The sequence below is a fragment of the Felis catus genome, chromosome B3 (genome assembly GCF_018350175.1).
Source record: "Felis catus isolate Fca126 chromosome B3, F.catus_Fca126_mat1.0, whole genome shotgun sequence".
Classification (NCBI taxonomy): domain Eukaryota; kingdom Metazoa; phylum Chordata; class Mammalia; order Carnivora; family Felidae; genus Felis; species Felis catus.
In genome coordinates this window covers 117,703,752-117,722,093 of record NC_058373.1, presented here as the reverse complement: position 1 = coordinate 117,722,093, position 18,342 = coordinate 117,703,752, and the positions used below count along the sequence as shown (strand labels likewise).

General features: G+C 42.3%; 1 protein-coding gene across 6 annotated transcripts in view; it reads left to right on the top strand.

Moving 5' to 3' along the window:
* Positions 1-18,342, top strand: part of DPF3 (double PHD fingers 3) — a 307,348-nt gene that overhangs the window by 273,272 nt on the left and 15,734 nt on the right. For all 6 annotated transcript variants that reach the window (XM_045060175.1, XM_011283320.3, XM_045060176.1 and 3 more), the window contains one exon: positions 13,461-13,573. In XM_045060175.1, the coding sequence (XP_044916110.1) occupies positions 13,461-13,573 (113 nt within the window). Of the gene's footprint in view, positions 1-13,460; positions 13,574-18,342 lie in introns of those variants that run through there.

The following is an 18,342-nucleotide window of genomic DNA, read 5'->3' as shown; positions in this document are numbered from 1 at the left end:
GCAGGATTGAGTGGGCTGGTGAGGTGAGAAGAGGGTAATGGCCCCTTCCCTCTCTAGCCTTTGGCAGAGGAGCTGTAGCTAGTGATGTCAGGGACCTCTGTTGAGATTCTTAGGTGCCAAAGCCCAGTAATGCCACCAGAGGCTGCTGGCCTACCTCTGGTAGCCTGCAGGGTCCCTTTGAATGGGCTGGACTGGCTTGCTCCCGGGCGATTCTTCCCCAGGGATTTCTGGGATTTGTCACTGTGAGATGGTGAGGTTTTGATGCCTTTTCTTGTGTGAGGAAGCCCAGCTTTCTGAGAGATTTTTCTCAAGGCATGGAACATTGAGGGCCAAAAAGGCTTTAGGGGACAGCTGGACCACCTTTGGGTGGTACAAACTGACAAAACTGAGGCACAGAGAAATTCAGTGACCAACAGTGCCTTAGTGAACTTCTTGTGAATAAAAGGGGAAAATGCTATTATATTTAGCAACTTAAGGAACCTGAAATGGAGTTGGGCAGCTTCATGTGGGTCAGCTATCTTGGAACCACGTAGTGAGAGACCATGGGGTGAGGTAAAGGGTCCAAAGGACTCGAGTGTAGAGATGTGGATCCTAGCCCTGTATCCACTGTTTGCTTGTTGCCAGAACCATTCTGAACTGCAGCTTCCTTGCCTGTAAATCAGAAATATTTAGATCTGACCTGCCCACCTCACAGGATTGTTGTCCCCCCAATAATGAAATCAATAATTTCATCCAATGAAACCAGTGACTAGAAAGATGCTTACTTGACAATATTAGGAGTAATGATCATGAAGATATCCAAGCATTGCTTGCTTTAGGTCAAAATACTGGCTGTAGGTTGTTGTTCTGCTCATATCAGTTTGTTGAAGTTCCAGGAAATCCCTGACTTGCTAGCAGGGAGGACTTGTTCCAGGGAAGATGAACAGAAATGTTGTTGGAGGTGAGATAGACTCAGGAAAGTGGAAGGAAGGTGCAGCAAGGGGAGGGGGAGACAGGGGAGGGGAGGGCAAGAACAGAGGCCAAAGGGAGCAGCTTGGATGGTAGAGAAGGGCCCTCTGGCCCACACTGTGCCAACAGGTTGGACTCAGGAAGGCTTTGGGTGTGTTTCTGTTGCATTGTGAGGTTTCACACCTATTCACTTCCTTTTCTAGTCACCCCCACGTCACCCTTTAAATTATCTTAGTTTCCACTCTTAGCTCTTTTAAAGATGATTTCTTTAAAAAGTAATAGCCCTCCATGGAGGAGAAATTAGATAAAATCCCAAACCCCACTTATGCCTTCATTATTTAGCCCAGCACTGGCCCTCACTGTGGCTGGGATCCTGCCTCAGCAGGAGTCTTGTCAAATGTCTGGCTTTTCTAGAGCCTTCCCACCAGACCCCTTACTGATCCTCCTTTGCCAGTGTATTAGTTATCTATTGCTGTGTAACAAATTACTCCCAAACTCAGCAGCTTAGAGCAACAAACATTTATTATTTTATAGTTTCTGGGGGTCAGGAATCTGGGAATGACTTAGCTGGGTGGTTTTGGCACATGTTCTCTCATGAGGTGGTAGGCAAGATGTTGGATGGGACTGCAGTCATCTCGAGGGTTGACTCGGGCTGAAGGAGTCACTTCTACGCTTGTTCATGTGTTGTTGACGGGCCTCCATTCATCTCAGGCTGTTAGATTGAGGGCCTCAGTTCTCTTCTGGCTGTTGGCTTGAGGCCACTCTCAGTTCTTTGCCATGTAGGTGTTTCCATTGGGCACCTGGTAATGTAGCAGCTGACTTTCTCCAGAGAGAGGGTAGGGAAGGAGGCAGGGAGGGAGGGTGGAGGAGAGGGAGGAAGAGATCAAAATGGAAACCTGAGTTACCTTTTTATAATATAGACTCCACAATTACATATTGTTACTTCCTCTTTTACTGTTATTTCTTAAAACAGCTCATTAAGTCTAGCCCACATTCAATGTTTGGAGACTAGCTTCCAACTCTTGAAAAGAGGAGGATTAAAGAATTTGTGGACATTTTATAAAAGCACCACAGTCACCAACATTGCTGCCTGGTGATCATTTCCATCCTCCCCTCTCCTCACCATTCAGTCTGCTGCTCTCCTGTCTGTGCCAACAACTTCCCTCCTGGATGTGGGAATTCCTGGAGAATATGCAGATCCACCTGACCAGACTCTGGGCTGTGGGAGAAGCCTCCACCAGGACCTGCCCCAGACTTGCAGGCAGGGGTCTGAAACTGGGGACTGAAGAGCTTCAGTCCAAGGTTAGAGAGAAAGAACTGGCTTCCAGAGACTTGATGCATCTCTGGGGACAGGATGGAAACTGATCCTGGTAGGCTGTAACTTTGGCCGTGGAATCTCTGTCAAAAACTGACCCCTGCTATCAATGAATGGAAACAGATACAGACAGTATTCCTGAGACTATTTCATATGGCATTTCCAAGCTTGAGAGTGAAGGACAAAGCCTGTGGAAGGAGAAGCATGTTGCAAGAGAATCTTCTCGTGAATTCTTCCCTCTACAATGCTGAAAACATCCAGCCATCCAGAGAGGCGTGAGGGTGCACTACTCCCAGAGACCACTTTGTCCAGTGATCAATGGCTTATTCTTTTCAGTTCTTATCTTCCCTCCTCTCTCACTTGATGGTGTGGCCATCCTTTCCTTTTCCTTGGATGCCTTGAAGGACTCTCTCCGGGCTCTTCTGGCCCTTTTGTGACAACGTAGTCTCTTTCTCACTGAGTTCTCTTGTCGATGCCCTGTAATGCCTTCAGTTCCAGTGGTTACCCTCCCCGCCCTTCCCTCTGTGGTCTCTACCCAAGTATCTCACCAAGTTCCAGGGCTCCATCTACCGCCCCTACCTGATGATTTATAAATCTACATCTTCAGCCTGTCCTCTCTCCTGAACATAGACCCATATTTTCTCACTCACACTGGACATCTTCACCAAATGTCTCACTTGCACAAGTGCCACGTGCCAAAACTGAATCTATATTACTCTTTGCAAGCCCTCCATACCCATCTCAGCTAACAGTGTGGCCCATCCACTCTTCAGCCCAATCTAGGAATCTTGGTGTCATCTTTGAGTCCTTCCTCTTGCTCACACCTGTATCCAGGTAAGAATCATGTTCTGTTGACCAGTTCTACCCCTCAAATGTTTCCCTGATTTATTCCTGCAGTTATAAAGCTGGTCCTGGACTAGTGCCCCCACTCTGGAACCTAAGCTCAACATTAGTAGAACTTTTGTCTGTGTAACTCATTGCTTAGCACTCTCCGCAGTGCCTGGCACATCACAAGTGCTCAATAAAAATTTGTAGAATAAGTGGTATTGTAACTGATCATCTTGCCCCAGCCATCTCCACTAATCTACCCTTTGCCCTGCCACCAGAGTCATCTCTCCAAAGCATGCATGTAAGCAAATCAGGTCCTTGCTTAAAAATCTCTGAGGGTTCCTCAGTGCCTACAGAGTCAAATTCAGATCTCCACGCCTGCATAAGGGACCCTTGACAATCTTTCTTCTTACCTTTTTAGCATTATCTTCTGCCACTTGCCTTTTCTCCTGTTCTCTTTGAGATACGCTGTTTTGCTTAAGTGGACCATGCACCTTAAACTCTGTAATGCTCTTTTCTCTCTCTCTCTTTTTTCCCACTTAGCAAATAATTCTTCATCCTTCAAGGCCCAGATCAAATGCTACCTCCGCTCAGGCTTTTCCCAAGCCCCACCCCCCCTTATTTATTGCTTCTCCATCTATAATCACTTTATTCATTCCCTTTTATAGTACTAGGTATATTGTATTATAGTCATTTAAAAAAATACGACCTATAATAGTTATTTGTTGCTGTATAACAAATTACTCCAAAACCTAATAGCTTAAACCATAAGCATTTATTACCTCATACTTTCTGTGGACAGGAACATACATGGTTTAGCTGGGTGCCTCTGGATCAAGGTCTCCCATGAAGTGGCAGTCAACTTATCATTTAGGGCTGTGATCTCATCTGAAGGCTCTACAGGAGAGGTTCTAATTCTAAGCTCACTTACATGGTTATGGCCATGTAAGTGATTCATTGCCTCCAAGACTGTTGGACTGAGGCCTCCCTTTATTTGTTGCAATATAGACCTCTCTATAGATCATCTCACAACACAACAGCTGGCTTCCCTTAGAGCGGTTTGTGAGAAAACATAAGAGAGTATGCCAAAGATGCAAGCCACAGTCTTTTTATTACTCCATATTAGAAGGGACATCCCATCACTTCTCATATTCTACTTGATAGAGATGATTCAGTAAGTCCAGCCCACACTCAAGAGGAGAGAATTATATAAGCTTATAAATACCAGGAAGGGGGGGGGGGTTAGTGGCCATCTTACAGGCTGCCTATCACACCTCCTAAACTTGAGCTGCTCGAGGCAGGACCCATGTCTCATTTGTTTTTGAAACTTTATCACTTAGTACAGTTCCTAGCAGTTTGTAGGTGCTCAGTGAATTTGGTCAAATTAGATGGAATTATTTTTCTGTAAGAACCTGATCACAAGCAATAAACTGCAGCCAGAAGAACCCTCAAAAATAGACTAAAAGTGATTTAAAAATCAAACGTAAAACAAAGTGTCACAGGCATAGTATCACTCCTCTGCTTCCAGGCACTTCTATGATTTCTTCCCAGTGTCACATAGAAAAGGATAAAAAAAAAAAAACAAGAAAGTATGTTTTTTCTTTTGACTTGGTACAACTCAAATATTTTTGAAAGAAATAAATTAGAATACCATCTCATAGGTTCTCAGAGAACTCAAGAACTTAGACCACCCATGAATCCATCTTCTAATTCGTGGAAGATTGACAGCCAGAGGATACAGGTAATGAAGTATTGATGAATAACTGCTCTTTTCCAACAGCTACCCATCAGTTATGCCACAAAACCCTCAAGAAGGAAGCACAGGGATTACAGAGTCTCTAACATGAGCAACAGTTTTTTCTTCAGGCTCACGTTTCCAAGGAAAACCCAGAGCCTTTAGCCAACCCCCATGACTGGATGCTCTTAATGTCCAGAGAGGCCCGAAATGCACAGCCACTGTCAGGGATTCACATCTGATATTGATGTTTGGCTCTGAACAATGATTCAGTCTGGCCTCCACACACTGTTGTGGAGCAAACATCACTGGCAGATGGCTGCCTACAATCTACACTTCCAGCTAAAGTTTTGAAAGTCAAATCAGCCTGAATTGCTTCATTCCAATGGTTACCCTTCCCTCTCCTTCCAACAAAATCCCTTTAATATTTTACTCTGTGGTCTCTCCCTGAATATTTCACCAAGTGCCAAGGTTTCATCTACCACCCACACTGGATTATTTCTAAATCTACATCTCCAGCCTGTCCTCTCTCCTGAATATGTATTGGTGACCCTCTTCTTCCACTGCCGGCCTTGCAATACCTGCCCACTATCACATGACCAGCTCGACCCAGATCCAATATTCTTCACGGATGAAAACTTCCCAAGGCCTCTGTCTGCAGATTCATTGACAGCACATCTGAAGAGGTCCAACTTATTGCATGGGGATAGGTGGTGTGGTCGATGGAAGTGCTTTAGGTTTCTAGATTTCTTTTGCTTTCTGTCATGGTATTGGATTAATACTGGGCTAGCCCAGTGGAAAAGTTGACATGAATCTAGCAGCACTAACTGCTTGTTTTAATTTCCTTCTTAGTTCCTGTTTTCCCTTTGAGTTTTAGCTGGCAACTTTAGAAGCTTTGTTTATCCCACCAACCAGATGGGCAATTTGGGATTAATGATATCTCTAAAAATACTGTTTGTGAGTGGCATAGGCACAGAGCTACAGCTTTATGGATAGCAGGTTTTTATCCTTTCATTTAATGTATTGGAAAACTAGTGCTCAGAGAGGCAAAATGACTTGTCCAAGGGACAAGTGCTCAGATGCTGCAATATATCTCAAATTGTGGTACTTGCTCCATGAGGGCAGGGTTTGGTTTTTCTCGCTGGTGTATCCCCAATGCCTAGAAGAGTGCCCACCACATTCATTTATTCAACAATACTATCAAGGGAATGAGTGAATGGATAAATTATCCTTGGTCCTCACCTGCAGTGACTCATTAGGGATGCTGGGATCATTACCATGGCTCTTGACTTCTTTCTAATGCTGTGCCTTGGTCCTCACCTGGGCCAGTCAGGTAAGTTATGTAAGTCCAGGTCAAGGCTGACTTATTCCATTATTTCACTCGAAGACGACCAACCACATGCCTTCAGGTTTATAGATGAGACTCTATCTTGGACCATTCTTTTTTTTTTTTTTTTAAGTTTATTTATTTATTTATTTTGATAGAGAGAGAGAGAGTGAGAGTGAGCAGGGGAAGGTCAGAGAGACAGAGAGAGAATCCCAAGCAGGCTCTGAGCTGTCAGCACTGAGCCTGATGAGGGGCTTAAACTCATGATGAGGAGCCAAAGTCAAGAGTCAGACGCTTAACAGACTGAGCCACCCAGGTGCCCTGTCTTGAACTATTCTTGACCATGAAAACTTGGAGGGGGGTAGGATTTCTAGGGCACTTTGAGAATGATGCCACAAGCCCTTAGCTGTTTAGCCCACTAAATGTGCCTCTAATGCTTTTGCATGAATATGCTTTATATAGTTATTGATAATAATGGCCAGTGTAACAATGTCTGTGGTTTGCCTTGCACAAGACATCTGGGTGCCCTAGAGTTTGGCAGCTTTGAGGGAGGATGAGGACACCTCTATGACTAGTTGAACCTGCTGCACAGTGAAGTGTTGCCCAAGCAAAAGGCAGCTATGGCTCATACCGTCATTTATTTTTAATGCGTGTTTGTCTGTTTGGTCTTTACCCTTTCTACTCTCCTTCTCTTCTTTGTCTTCTTTGAAGTACATTAAAAACGATGAGGAAAAAAGGGAGCCACACGGGTGCCTCTGGAATGCTATTGTGTCATTGATTTGTGGATGTCTTAGCGTTAGAAGTAACGCTGGGGCAGATGAGAGTTGAACCTGCAGACCACTACAGAAGGTTTACAAAGCAGGGCCTGGGAAATAAGCTATGTGAAGAAGCAGTGCCTGGTTAACATACTTGTCATAATATGTGTGTGCAGGGGTTGAATTCTCGATTGCTCAGAATTGGCTCTCTCCTTTACAGATGAAGTATAATGATTCAGAGCCTCATTCCCTCTACCTGACAAGCTGAGTCTCAGAGTGGAGGGGGGTGGAAAGGAGAGAGCGAGAGAAATAGAGGGAGGGGGAGACAGAGACAGAGACAGAGAGAGACAGAGAGGAGTGAGGGAGAGAGAATAAGTGAGAATGAATGGATCTGATTGAATGAGAGGCTTCCCAGAGTGAGCTAGTAATATTTTTTTCTCCTCAAATTACTCTTTAGCATGGATGATTCCAATTTGACTGCACTTTGCATAATTCTTCAGCTAAAGCTTCTTACATATTTTTGCAATATGTAAATATTAGAAACTTTATGTGTGTATGAATATAGGAAACTGTTAGAAATTTGAGCCAAATTATTTTTTAATGAATGCCCATGGAGACCTGATTTTGGTGCTATTTCAGACTGGAATTGATCCTACATATTTTATATAATGTAATTTCTATAAACTAAGCATCAGACCAACGAGTGCAATTTGAGGCTTGCACTTACTTGCCTGGAAATCATGGATATTTAGGTTTTTCTTTCCTGAGAAATTGGTTTTTAAGAGATCAACACTGATAAATAAGGAAATAAAATATAATTAGGTGTTTATAATTTCACAATGAATAAATAATAGACTATGCTAGTTCCACAGTTATTTGTATCTGTTTTATTTATATTTTTAGCACACAGCTAGCAAGATAATGCTGTGGGTTTTTTTTTCTGGAGCTGTCATTTAATCAGCAATGTGGCTTAGCCTAGTCCAAATTCAATATTGGTGATGATGAAGTAAAAAACTCTCTTAATAAGGGTCATAATATAAGAGATATGTGTCACAGCACTTTGTCCAGCTTTGCCCAGGGTTTGTTGAAAATGAACTGTGTTTTTCTCACTGTGCTGCATATCTGTAGAGTGATATTGACTGGTTAATGACTTCTGGTAACTTCTAAGTCACACTCGTAATGTGAGCTTAATCAACAAGGTATACTTAGATATTTTCGTCTCTGAAAAGTTGGAAATACCCATGTGTGTGGGCAGCTGTATATGAGCATGTGTAGGAAGAGATGTGAGTGTGAAACTGGTTTTTGCCTGGATATTTATCTGTGTGCCTTCTCACTCAAATACCATGAAATCCCGTTTGCTGTCCCCGGAACATTCTCCGTAGCTAGTCCAGGGGTTCTGAGAAGTCATGAGCTGTGTTCTTCGAGTGGCGAGGGAGTTGTCACTGCTTTCAGATGCCAGCCCTCTCTTTTTTTTACTGAGCTCGGTAGGTTATAGTGCATTCACCTTAGTCTCATTCACTCTCTTAGTCTCTTCTTTTCTGAGAAGCTTCTTAAATCCTACTGGTTTCCCCTTTCTTCCTACCTTCTGCAATAGCACCCTGGAGCCAAATTCCTATTGTCTGAAAACACTGTTCAGAAGTTAGGTTTCTAGCACGTGGTGACCATGTGTTAAATTTTTTTCAACTTTTACAGAGGATGGAGGTCAATTTTGGAAGGAGTTAGAGCTGGATTAGGAATGCATCTTCACACCAAGTCACTATAGGACCAACTAAATAAGCAGGCAGAAGATTTACTGAACTCTCCCGATGGAAGAAATTTGGTGGAACACTCAGGAAGGACTTGGTTTCTAATGATCTGGCTGGGATGAGTCATTCACACTGCAGCACTTTCTAAATTCATTTTGGTAATTGGAATCTTATAAATGTCCTGTTGATTCATCTCGCCCACAGAGACCTGGGAAGGGTTGTTTCCCCTTCACTCCATAGGGCTATTTAAATAGCAATACAGGTATTCCTTGCTTTAAGGAGGCTGGAGATAAGAAAAACTAAATTTCCAAGCAAATGCCTTACAGAATTATAGTTAACTTTACAAAAGAGTTGAAATGGGCATCTTTAAGTAGCAAGTGACTATAAGTAAAAAATTTTTTTACACCAATGTGTCTCTTTTTTCTACCCTTGAATTGGAAAGACTATATCTACTGTCTTACTTCCAAGGATTTTAGAAAGTAGTTCTGGGCAAAAATGAGGAGTTTTCGGAGTCAAACTCAGGAATGGGTTACTAGCATTTTCCTTAGAAACTTTTTCCTTTGTCCAACAGTATGCATTATTTCAGTCATTTCTATGGTAGATAAGAATTTGTATTCTTACAGTTTTATCTAGCAAATGATTTTTCCAGTTATTAGAGACAGGCAACAGGCAGTCAACCTGTTGTGACAACACAGAGGATTTAGTTTTAGACATAATTTTTTCACCTGCTAATGGCTGCTTGTGTGACTTAACTTCTTGTGCCTCACCCTCCCCAGCTAAGACGTTGCATTCTCTACTTTCCTCTTGATCTTCAGTGATGCCTTGAATTTTGAGCTGACAGAGCTCTGTAGCTAGTGCTAAGGCTAATCCTACTTCTGCATTTTACTGGGGGTGTTAGGAGTCGGGGGTAGGCTGTGTGAGCTTTGTTCCCTTTGGGGACCCTGATGACTTTCTCAAGACAGAAACACAGAAAAAGCCCATAGGATATTTTCAGAGACTTCCAACAGGAGTTTCCAGAAACCACTTGCTACTGTTCACTGGTCCAAAGCTATTCCAGAAAATGTCTTCAGAGCTTGGCACAGTGGTCTAAGAGAACTTGAATATAGAATTAGCTCTTAATAAATATTTGTGGAATGTTGTTGGCACAAAGCACACATGCCACCCTCCATCCCTACCCACAGAGGCAGCCCCACATGCACATTTGGCTACTGAATTCCATGTCGTGTTCTGGAATGTGCTGACCTTCCTTCCTAGGGAAGATGACACTCCTGGAGTGTTACTATTAGTAGGGCAGCTTTTGCTCTGATCTGTCAACACTCCCTCACTCTGGGTCTTTATTAAGCAATGATAAACCAAGAACCTGTGGAAGTCAACACAACTGACCACCCTTTCTCCTTGAAATCTCTTCTTTTGTCTGCTCTGACCCCATGCTTGCATAGTTTGTATCTACCTCCCTGGCCATCCTTCCCAGTCTCCTCTCTTGGTTCTTTCTTTTCATTGTTAAATAGTTGAGTTCTCTATGTGCAGTCCTAGACCTTTTTCTCTCCCCTCTGTTCTCTCCTCATCCTTTCTCTTCCCTTTGCCCTTCTCTTCGATGACTTCATTAATTCTCATGGTTTCGATGACCACCTATTTAGCAACGGCTCCTAAATTTATATGTCTAGTCCATGTTTCTCTCTTGAGTTATAAATCCATATATTTGACTCTCCACTTGACATTTCTACCAGAAGTCTCCCAAACTTCCCAAGTTCAACATGCCCCAGACAGAGAGAAGCCCTCTCTCCCTGCTCTGCATCAAGTCCTTCTATGCTTATTATAGTCTTTCTCGTCTGAGTAAAGCTATTGCATAACCCACCCAGGTTCTTAGATCCAGAACCTTGAGAATATTCTCATCATCTCTTTCTCCCCACACTCCCAACATTCAAACAGTTTTTGAGTCCTATCAGTGATTTCTTTAATACTCTGAAATCTCCACCTTAGCTTAACCATCCTTGTCTCTCTCCCAGTAGCTTCTGACTGGCTTCCTGGCAGCAATTCTTGTACCTCCCTTTCCCCCTGTTCCCCAACACATTCTTTTCTTAGACAGCAGCTTCTTCCTTCCTACCTTCCTTTTTGATGATTTGAATCTTTATTTGTGCTTTCCTTATTTAAAAATATCCTTTCAACTTTCTATTTTGAAATGATGATAGCTTCTTAGAAAGTTACAAAAATATATTACACAGAGGTCCCGTGCACCCTTTGCTCTGTTTCTCCCCATGGTACCGGCTTACATAACTATAGTACACTCTCAAAGCCAGGCAACTGACATCGATGCAATTATTCACATTTTACTGGTTTTACAGGCATACACATGCATGAGTACTCATGTGTGTATATGTACGGCTCTATGCAATCTTCCACATATGTAATCGCCACCACCATCAAGGTACAGACTGCTTCATCACCCCAAAGGTCTCTCATGCTAAAGAATGCTCCTTTAAAACACAGTGTGATCCAGTCAACACCTTGCTTAAAACCCTTTAATGGTTTTCAAGCTCCGAATCCTTAAATAAGGGCTCTAGGTCCCTGTGTAATCTGGCTCCAGGTACCTCTCTACTGCCTCTCACCCTCCCTCCTCCAAACCAGCTAAGTCCTCTTTATCTGTCAGGTATCAGCTTAAAGATCTTGCTTGGATGGTTTCCTTGACATCTCTGACTAGGTGAGGTTCTACTGTGGTTTGTTTCATTATGATTTTCCTTCATGGAACCTATCACACAACGGTAAGTGTGCATGTAGCTTATTAATTTGAGTTCTCTCTGGCTGCATTAGAGGGGTTTGGGGTGCCTTGCTCACCACTGTATCTTTTTTTGTCTAATGCAATGAGTGGCCTAGCAGGTGCTCAGGGAATGCCTGTTAAGTTAATGAACAATTATCTCAAGACAGCTGGTTGTGGCTGAGATGAAGCCACAGAACTGGGCAAAATTGACTTGCATATATGGGTATCTGCTCCGTGGACTCATCTTCAACCTACCCAGGGGTGCCCTGTCTGAGATCCTGGACATCCACAGCCCATACCACTCAGAACCTCAAGCTGGTGTTTTCTCTCTCATTCCCACCCCAGTATTCTTTCTGGGAGATTGGAATTGAGAACAACCCTGTGTCATTCTTAGACAGATCTTTGAGATGTTTTCAAGAATATCAGCTGGATATTCATCTGGGCTTGTTTCTCTCTGGGTCATTGCCATGGTGGCACTTTGAGAGCCTTATTAATTCAGAGCTGTGGGAACTTCTAAGTTGGATGGCACCTGGTGAGTCCTTGAAAAGCTTTTAGATCTGCCCTCTCTCGATGCTTCTGTGTGTTCCTTGCTAAGTGTCCCCCGTGCTCCGCACTGATGAGTCATTTCCATCCCCACTCTTATTCTCTCAGAGAGGACTCCGTGAGATTTATATTTGTGGACGCTCATATTTGAAGGATCCTTATGTTGACTGAATAGACAGCATGTTCCCGAATGACCACAATGTAACCAGCCCTCTGAATATTTGGAAGGGAGGAAATGGGGACCTCCTGCTGGGATGTGGCTTTGCCAAGGGGTGGTGCTACCATGTGGGGTCCTGACTATCTGTGGAGGGTACTAGGTTGGTAGGACTAAAGAGAGGGTGTCCCCTCTCTTTAGTATTCTTCTTTGGGAGAACACATTCCCTTACAAGCAAGAAGCAATGCAATACACTATGTGGTGGGTTTGGTGGAGCTGGGGTCTCTGGAAAAGGGTGAACCCCCAGCAGAGCTCCCAGTTCTTTTGTGACAGAGTCAGTCATGGACATTGCCTTGGGTGCTGTGGGCAGATTCCTGCAAAACCTGGGGACATCACCCAAGTTTCTCTTCCCTGCCAAATAGAAGGCCAAGAGTCTTCACATTCTATGGCTCATAGCTGCTCTCTCAGGGCTGGCATCTCTCTTTTGGGTGTGCCATGGCTGCAAAGAGAGTCCAGCCCTTCATGCCAAGCCTTGGATGATGGGCCACTGGGACTGTGTGCTCTTAGGTCACAGCTTAATGTCCAACCCCAATTAGTGTCCACCCCTGATTTGCTAATGGTTTGGCTAACATGATACTTGGGATGGAGAAGAGTAAGGACCAGTGGATAGACCTGGTCATTGTGATGCTATGGTACACTTTTTTGCCCTGCCTGCCAGGCCGCTCTCCTCCATGGTTCCTGTTACCGTGCAGGGCGTGAACTTCTACTAGTGTCCTGGGTGTGGGCATGGATTCTTTACATAGCAGTGCAGTGCTATTTCACAGAGCCCCTGGACTCTGCCCTGGGAAAGCTCACACGCTCCTTCTGACCTACTCCCTGTGCCTGGAGGCAGTGTGAATGTGGACAACTGTGCAGGTTGGAAGGCCTAGCTCCAAACAGCTCTTATGTGTTGCTCCTGTCACGGTTGATGCTGAGGTTTGGGTCGAAATGCTGGTGACTTTCATGGTGCTGCCTTGTACAGTACACTCCACAATTTCCCTTCTCTTCCTCTCTGATCGCCACTTTCTGTCCTCATCGACCGGTTACACCTTCAAGGGGACGCGACTCTTAGGGCAAGAGGACGTGGATGGCATCTATCCCTGGTAACAGGGTTAATGCCAATATCTCTCTTGGGCCTTGATCTGATGTAACTGCAGGTGGCCGTGAGGGGTGTGGGTAGGGGCCCAGTTTTTCCCCAGCCTGTGCTACCTGCCCTTCCTCTAAGTTGGGCATAAATGTGTTTTTGGTTAAAGTGATGTTGAGGGGTGACAGGTCAGATCCTGTGGCCCTTATGCTGCCATTTCTGCTTCTTGCAGGTCACCCAACCTGCCTGCAGTTCACCCTGAACATGACCGAGGCCGTCAAGACCTACAAGTGGCAGTGCATAGAGTGCAAATCCTGCATCCTTTGTGGGACCTCGGAGAATGATGTGAGTTTGGGACTTCCCTTGCAGGAGGGAGAAATCCAAGGGTCTGGGAATCCTTAGAGGGGTGGAAAAGAAGGAAGGAATCTTGTCACTGGGCTCCTGGGGAAAATGTCAGAACCCCTCCTTGCCCAACAGGGACCTTGGGTGCTCTCTGTGTCTGTGGAGGGAGGTGTAGGAGGTGACAGCCAGAGGCTACCTCACTGCCACTTTCCCTTGAGGGTTCAGTGACAGACAGTGGTGCCCACTGCTTATGGTTGGGATGTGCCTGACCATTTACACCATGTTCCAGAGTACGTGATCTCATTGGGTCTAAACGTTAACTCTAATAAATGCAGAATTTAAAAAAAACACACTTTTTGTTACAGACGATTTCAAACTTATACAAAGGTACAGAAAATAATGAAACTGATAGACCCTACCACCAGCTTCAACTATGATCAATACTGTCTAGTCTTGTTTTATAAATCCTCCCACATCCTCCCACATAATCCTGGTCATAATATCACTTTACCTGTAAATATTTCATGTTTCCCCAAAAGATAAGGACTTACTTTTTAACAAGAGTGACAAAAATGTTGACATAACTAAAAAAGAATCAATAATTCCTTAATATAACCAAACATCCAGTTAACATTCCTATTGCCGCAATTGTCTTCAGTATTGCCTTGCCTTAAACTGTCTTAAATGTTTTTTTATTGTAGCTCGTTTATTTGAATTGGGATCCAGATAAGGCTCATACTTTGCAATTAGTTGATATGTCTTTAAAGTTTCTTTTAACATGTATGTTTCCCCTCCATTTTGCTCTCTTTTTTCCCCCTTGAATTTTTGTTTAAGAAATCAGTTAATTTGTTCAGCCGAGTTTCCCAGGACTGTATTTTTACTGACTACATCCCTATACTGGTGTTTGACATTTCCCTCTGTCTCTTATATCTCTTGTATATTGGTGCTTAGAACTAGAATCCTCATCAAATTCAGGCTCTTTCTCTCTGGCTCTAATATTAGAAAATATATATTATAATATAGTATATATGGGAATTGATTATATGTGTATATATACATATATATATATGTATATATATACTCATACACACACACATATATATCTCAAGACTACTTCATAAGTAGTGTGTATTCTTTTATCAGGAAGTATTTAATGCCTGGTACAATTCTTTTTGTGAATGTGGAAGCTATTGATGATCTTCAACTTGATTATTTTTAAAATGTTTATTATTTTTGAGAGAGAGTGGAGTGAACAAGCACAAGCGGGGAAGAGGCAGAGAGAGAGGGAGAGAGGGGATCCCAAGCAGGCTCTACACTGTCAGCGCAGAGCCTGACATGGGGCTTGAACCCATGAACCGTGAGACCATGACCTGAGCCAAAATCAAGAGTCAGACACCCAACCACTGAGCCACTCAGGTGCCCCTAGACTGACTGTGTCATTAGAGGTTGCAAAATAGTGATATTCTTATTTTATAATTTCTTCTTTGTTTACTAGCTGGAGTAGAATTACTGCAAAGAGAAACTTTTCCAACCTTATATTTGGTTACTCTCAAGTTTAGATTATATAGAAAAGGTAGGATAAATGCTTGGTTCTTTCCCTTTATTTATCAGTTTTCAAAATCACAAGGTAGTTTCAACACCTATTCGTGACTTAAAAAAAAAACACTCAACAAATCAGGAATTGTGGGATATTTTTTTTAAATTTTTTTTAACGTTTATTTATTTTTGAAACAGAGAGAGACAGAGCATGAACAGGGGAGGGGCAGAGAGAGAGGGAGACACAGAATCGGAAGCAGGCTCCAGGTTCTGAGCCATCAGCCCAGAGCCCGACGCGGGGCTCGAACTTGCGGACCGCGAGATCGTGACCTGAGCTGAAGTCGGACGCTTAACCGACTGAGCCACCCAGGCGCCCCTGTGGGATATTTCTTAATATGATAAACTTGTTATACCTTAGAACTAAATCCGTTATTTTATTTAATGGGGAAACACTAGAGGCATTTCTACTAAGATCAGGAACCAAGTAAGGATGCCCACTATTTCCATAACTATTTGCCATCATTCTAGAGATATTAACTAATGTGATTAGATAAGAGAAATCAACTACTGGTATAAGAATGGTAACAAAGTAGCAAAACTCTAATTCACAAACTAGAATAGTATATCTGGAAAACCCTAGAGAAGCAATGATAAAGTTACCTCAAACATTAAAGGTAGCAGGATGTTATCTGCTGATAAAATTACCACACAAAAATTAATAGCCTTCACATGCACAAATAACAGCCAGTTAGGATACAATAGTACAGCAATCCCATTTACAATAGCAACAAAGAAGAAATACTTAGAAATAAGCTTAACGATAATGTGAAAATCCCATATAAAGGGGGAAAAAAAAGGTTTTTTTGAAAAAACAAAAACAGGTTTGGAACCCTTTTGAAAAAGCCCAGAAGTAGACTTGAGCAAATGGAAAGACATTTTTGCGATCTTGGATAGAATGATTCAACATTAGAAAGATGTCAGTTCTTCCTGAGTTTACAAATTTAATTCAAACCCAATAAAAATACCAAACAAGCTCTTCTGTGGAATTAGACAAATTGATACTAAAGTTCATGTGGAAAAATAAATACGCTAGAATAGTCAAGAAAACACTGAAAACAACAAATTATGAGTGGAGACTAGCCCTATCAGTTATTATTTATTTACTATAAAGCCTCTGGTTAAAACAGTATAGACAAATAGACCAATGGAATAGAAAAGAAACCCATAGATTGACCCAGCTATCTATGGACCTTTGGTATTAGGATAAAGGTTGCCTCTAATTACATTTTCATGAATGGTGCTGACACAATAGGGTAATCATTTTGTAAAAGATAAAATTAGGTCCATATCTCACATAATATATAAGAACAGTCTGTAAATGGACTGGGGATCTACATATAAAAGATAAAACCATGTTAGTATTAGAAGAAAACGTGGGTGAATTCCTCTCTAGTCTAAATACAAGGAAAGATTTTCTGTGACTCAGAATTAAGAAGCAATAAAAGAAAATACTGACAGATTTGGCTACAGAAAAACTTGCATAGTAGGGTTGCCTGGGTGGCTCAGTCGGTTAGGCGTCTGACTGTTGATTTTGGCTCAGGTCATGATCTAACTGTTCGTGCGTTTGAGCCCTGCATCAGGCTCTGTGCTGACAGTGCAGAGCCTGCCTGGAATTCTCTTTCTTCCAACCTCTGCCCCTCCGCTGCTCCTGTTCTAAATCCCTTTGTCTCTCTCTGTCTCTCTCAAAATGAATAAACATTAAAAAAATTTGCATAGTAAAAAACCATGATAAAGTAAAAAGACAGCTAACAAACTGGGAGGATATATTTGCAGCATATGCCACAAATAAAGAGCTAATACCCCTAACATATAAAGAACTCTTAACATTTGAGGGACAAGGGACCAGAGACCTGATAGAAAATGGGAGGTGGAGGGGGTGGGCTAGATGGGTGATGGGCATTAAGGAGGGCACTTGTTAGGATGACCACTGGGTGTTCCATGTCAGTGATGAATCACTAAGTTCTACTCCTGAAACCAATACTACACTGTATGTTAAACTCGAATTTAAATAAATAAATTAAAAACAAAGACAATGGATGAAAACATGAAAGAAGAGTCACAAAAGACGTAAAAATAGACCTGAAACATTTGAAAAAAAAATGTCTGAACACACTCATAATTTAAAAAATTCAAATGAAAAAAAGACTGGGATGCTATTTCTTACCTGTCAAACTGGGAAGAAAGAGTCTGAGAATACATTCTGTTGATGAAGCTGTGGGGAAATTGGCACCCTCATACATTGTCAGTGGGAATACAAAGTGGCACCACTCTTTTGTAGGGACATTTAGCAATGCCTGCCTAACACAACCACTACGCACTTACCTTTTGACTCAGCAATCTCATCTTTAGGAATCTACCGTGAAGGTATACTTATAACACTACGAAAATACATGTGCGTAAGGTTATTCATGGGTGCATTGTTTATAGTGATAAAATATTGGAAATGACCTAAATGTTCACATGCAGAAGGATGATTGAATAAATGATGGCATAGCCATCACTGGAATACTTGCAGCTGTAAAGAAAAATGAGGCAGATTTTTATAAATTGATATGGAATTTCTACGTTTAGTATCATTAAATGAAAAAATCGACGTCAACACAGTATCTGTATCCATAGTATGCTGCCATTCTTATAAGAAAGGCATAGGAAAAAAAGTATATATCTGTTTGCTTGTATAAAAGAAATACAGGAAGGATAAACAAGAAACTAAAGAGACTGGTTACCTACAGCAGTGGGAGGGGATGGGGCAGAAAGAACAGGGAAATAGGGGTTGGATAGCACTTCTCTGAGAACACCTTTTTGTATAGCGCTGACACTTAGGACCAAGGTAATGTTGTACATACCCTATTACAGGAAAATACTAAAATCAACCAGGATGTTGGGGGGGGGGGTGGGCACTGAAGCTGGAACATGAACAGTAGCAAATGAACCTAATGTAAATAGATAGCATAACCATCCTGAAGGGTGGGGAAGCAAAGAACTAACTTTAGTAACTTGAGAAAGCAGTACACGACTATGTGTTTTAAGGCTAAAGGTAGAAAGACTATATAAATATCATACCCTAGTTAGTAAATTTGTTTCTTACAGGCATATAAGTTAGTCATTCTGAAACTACCTTATGTGTGTACAGGTCCGAACCAATAAGTATATATTGTGGTAATGACAGCCTGTTT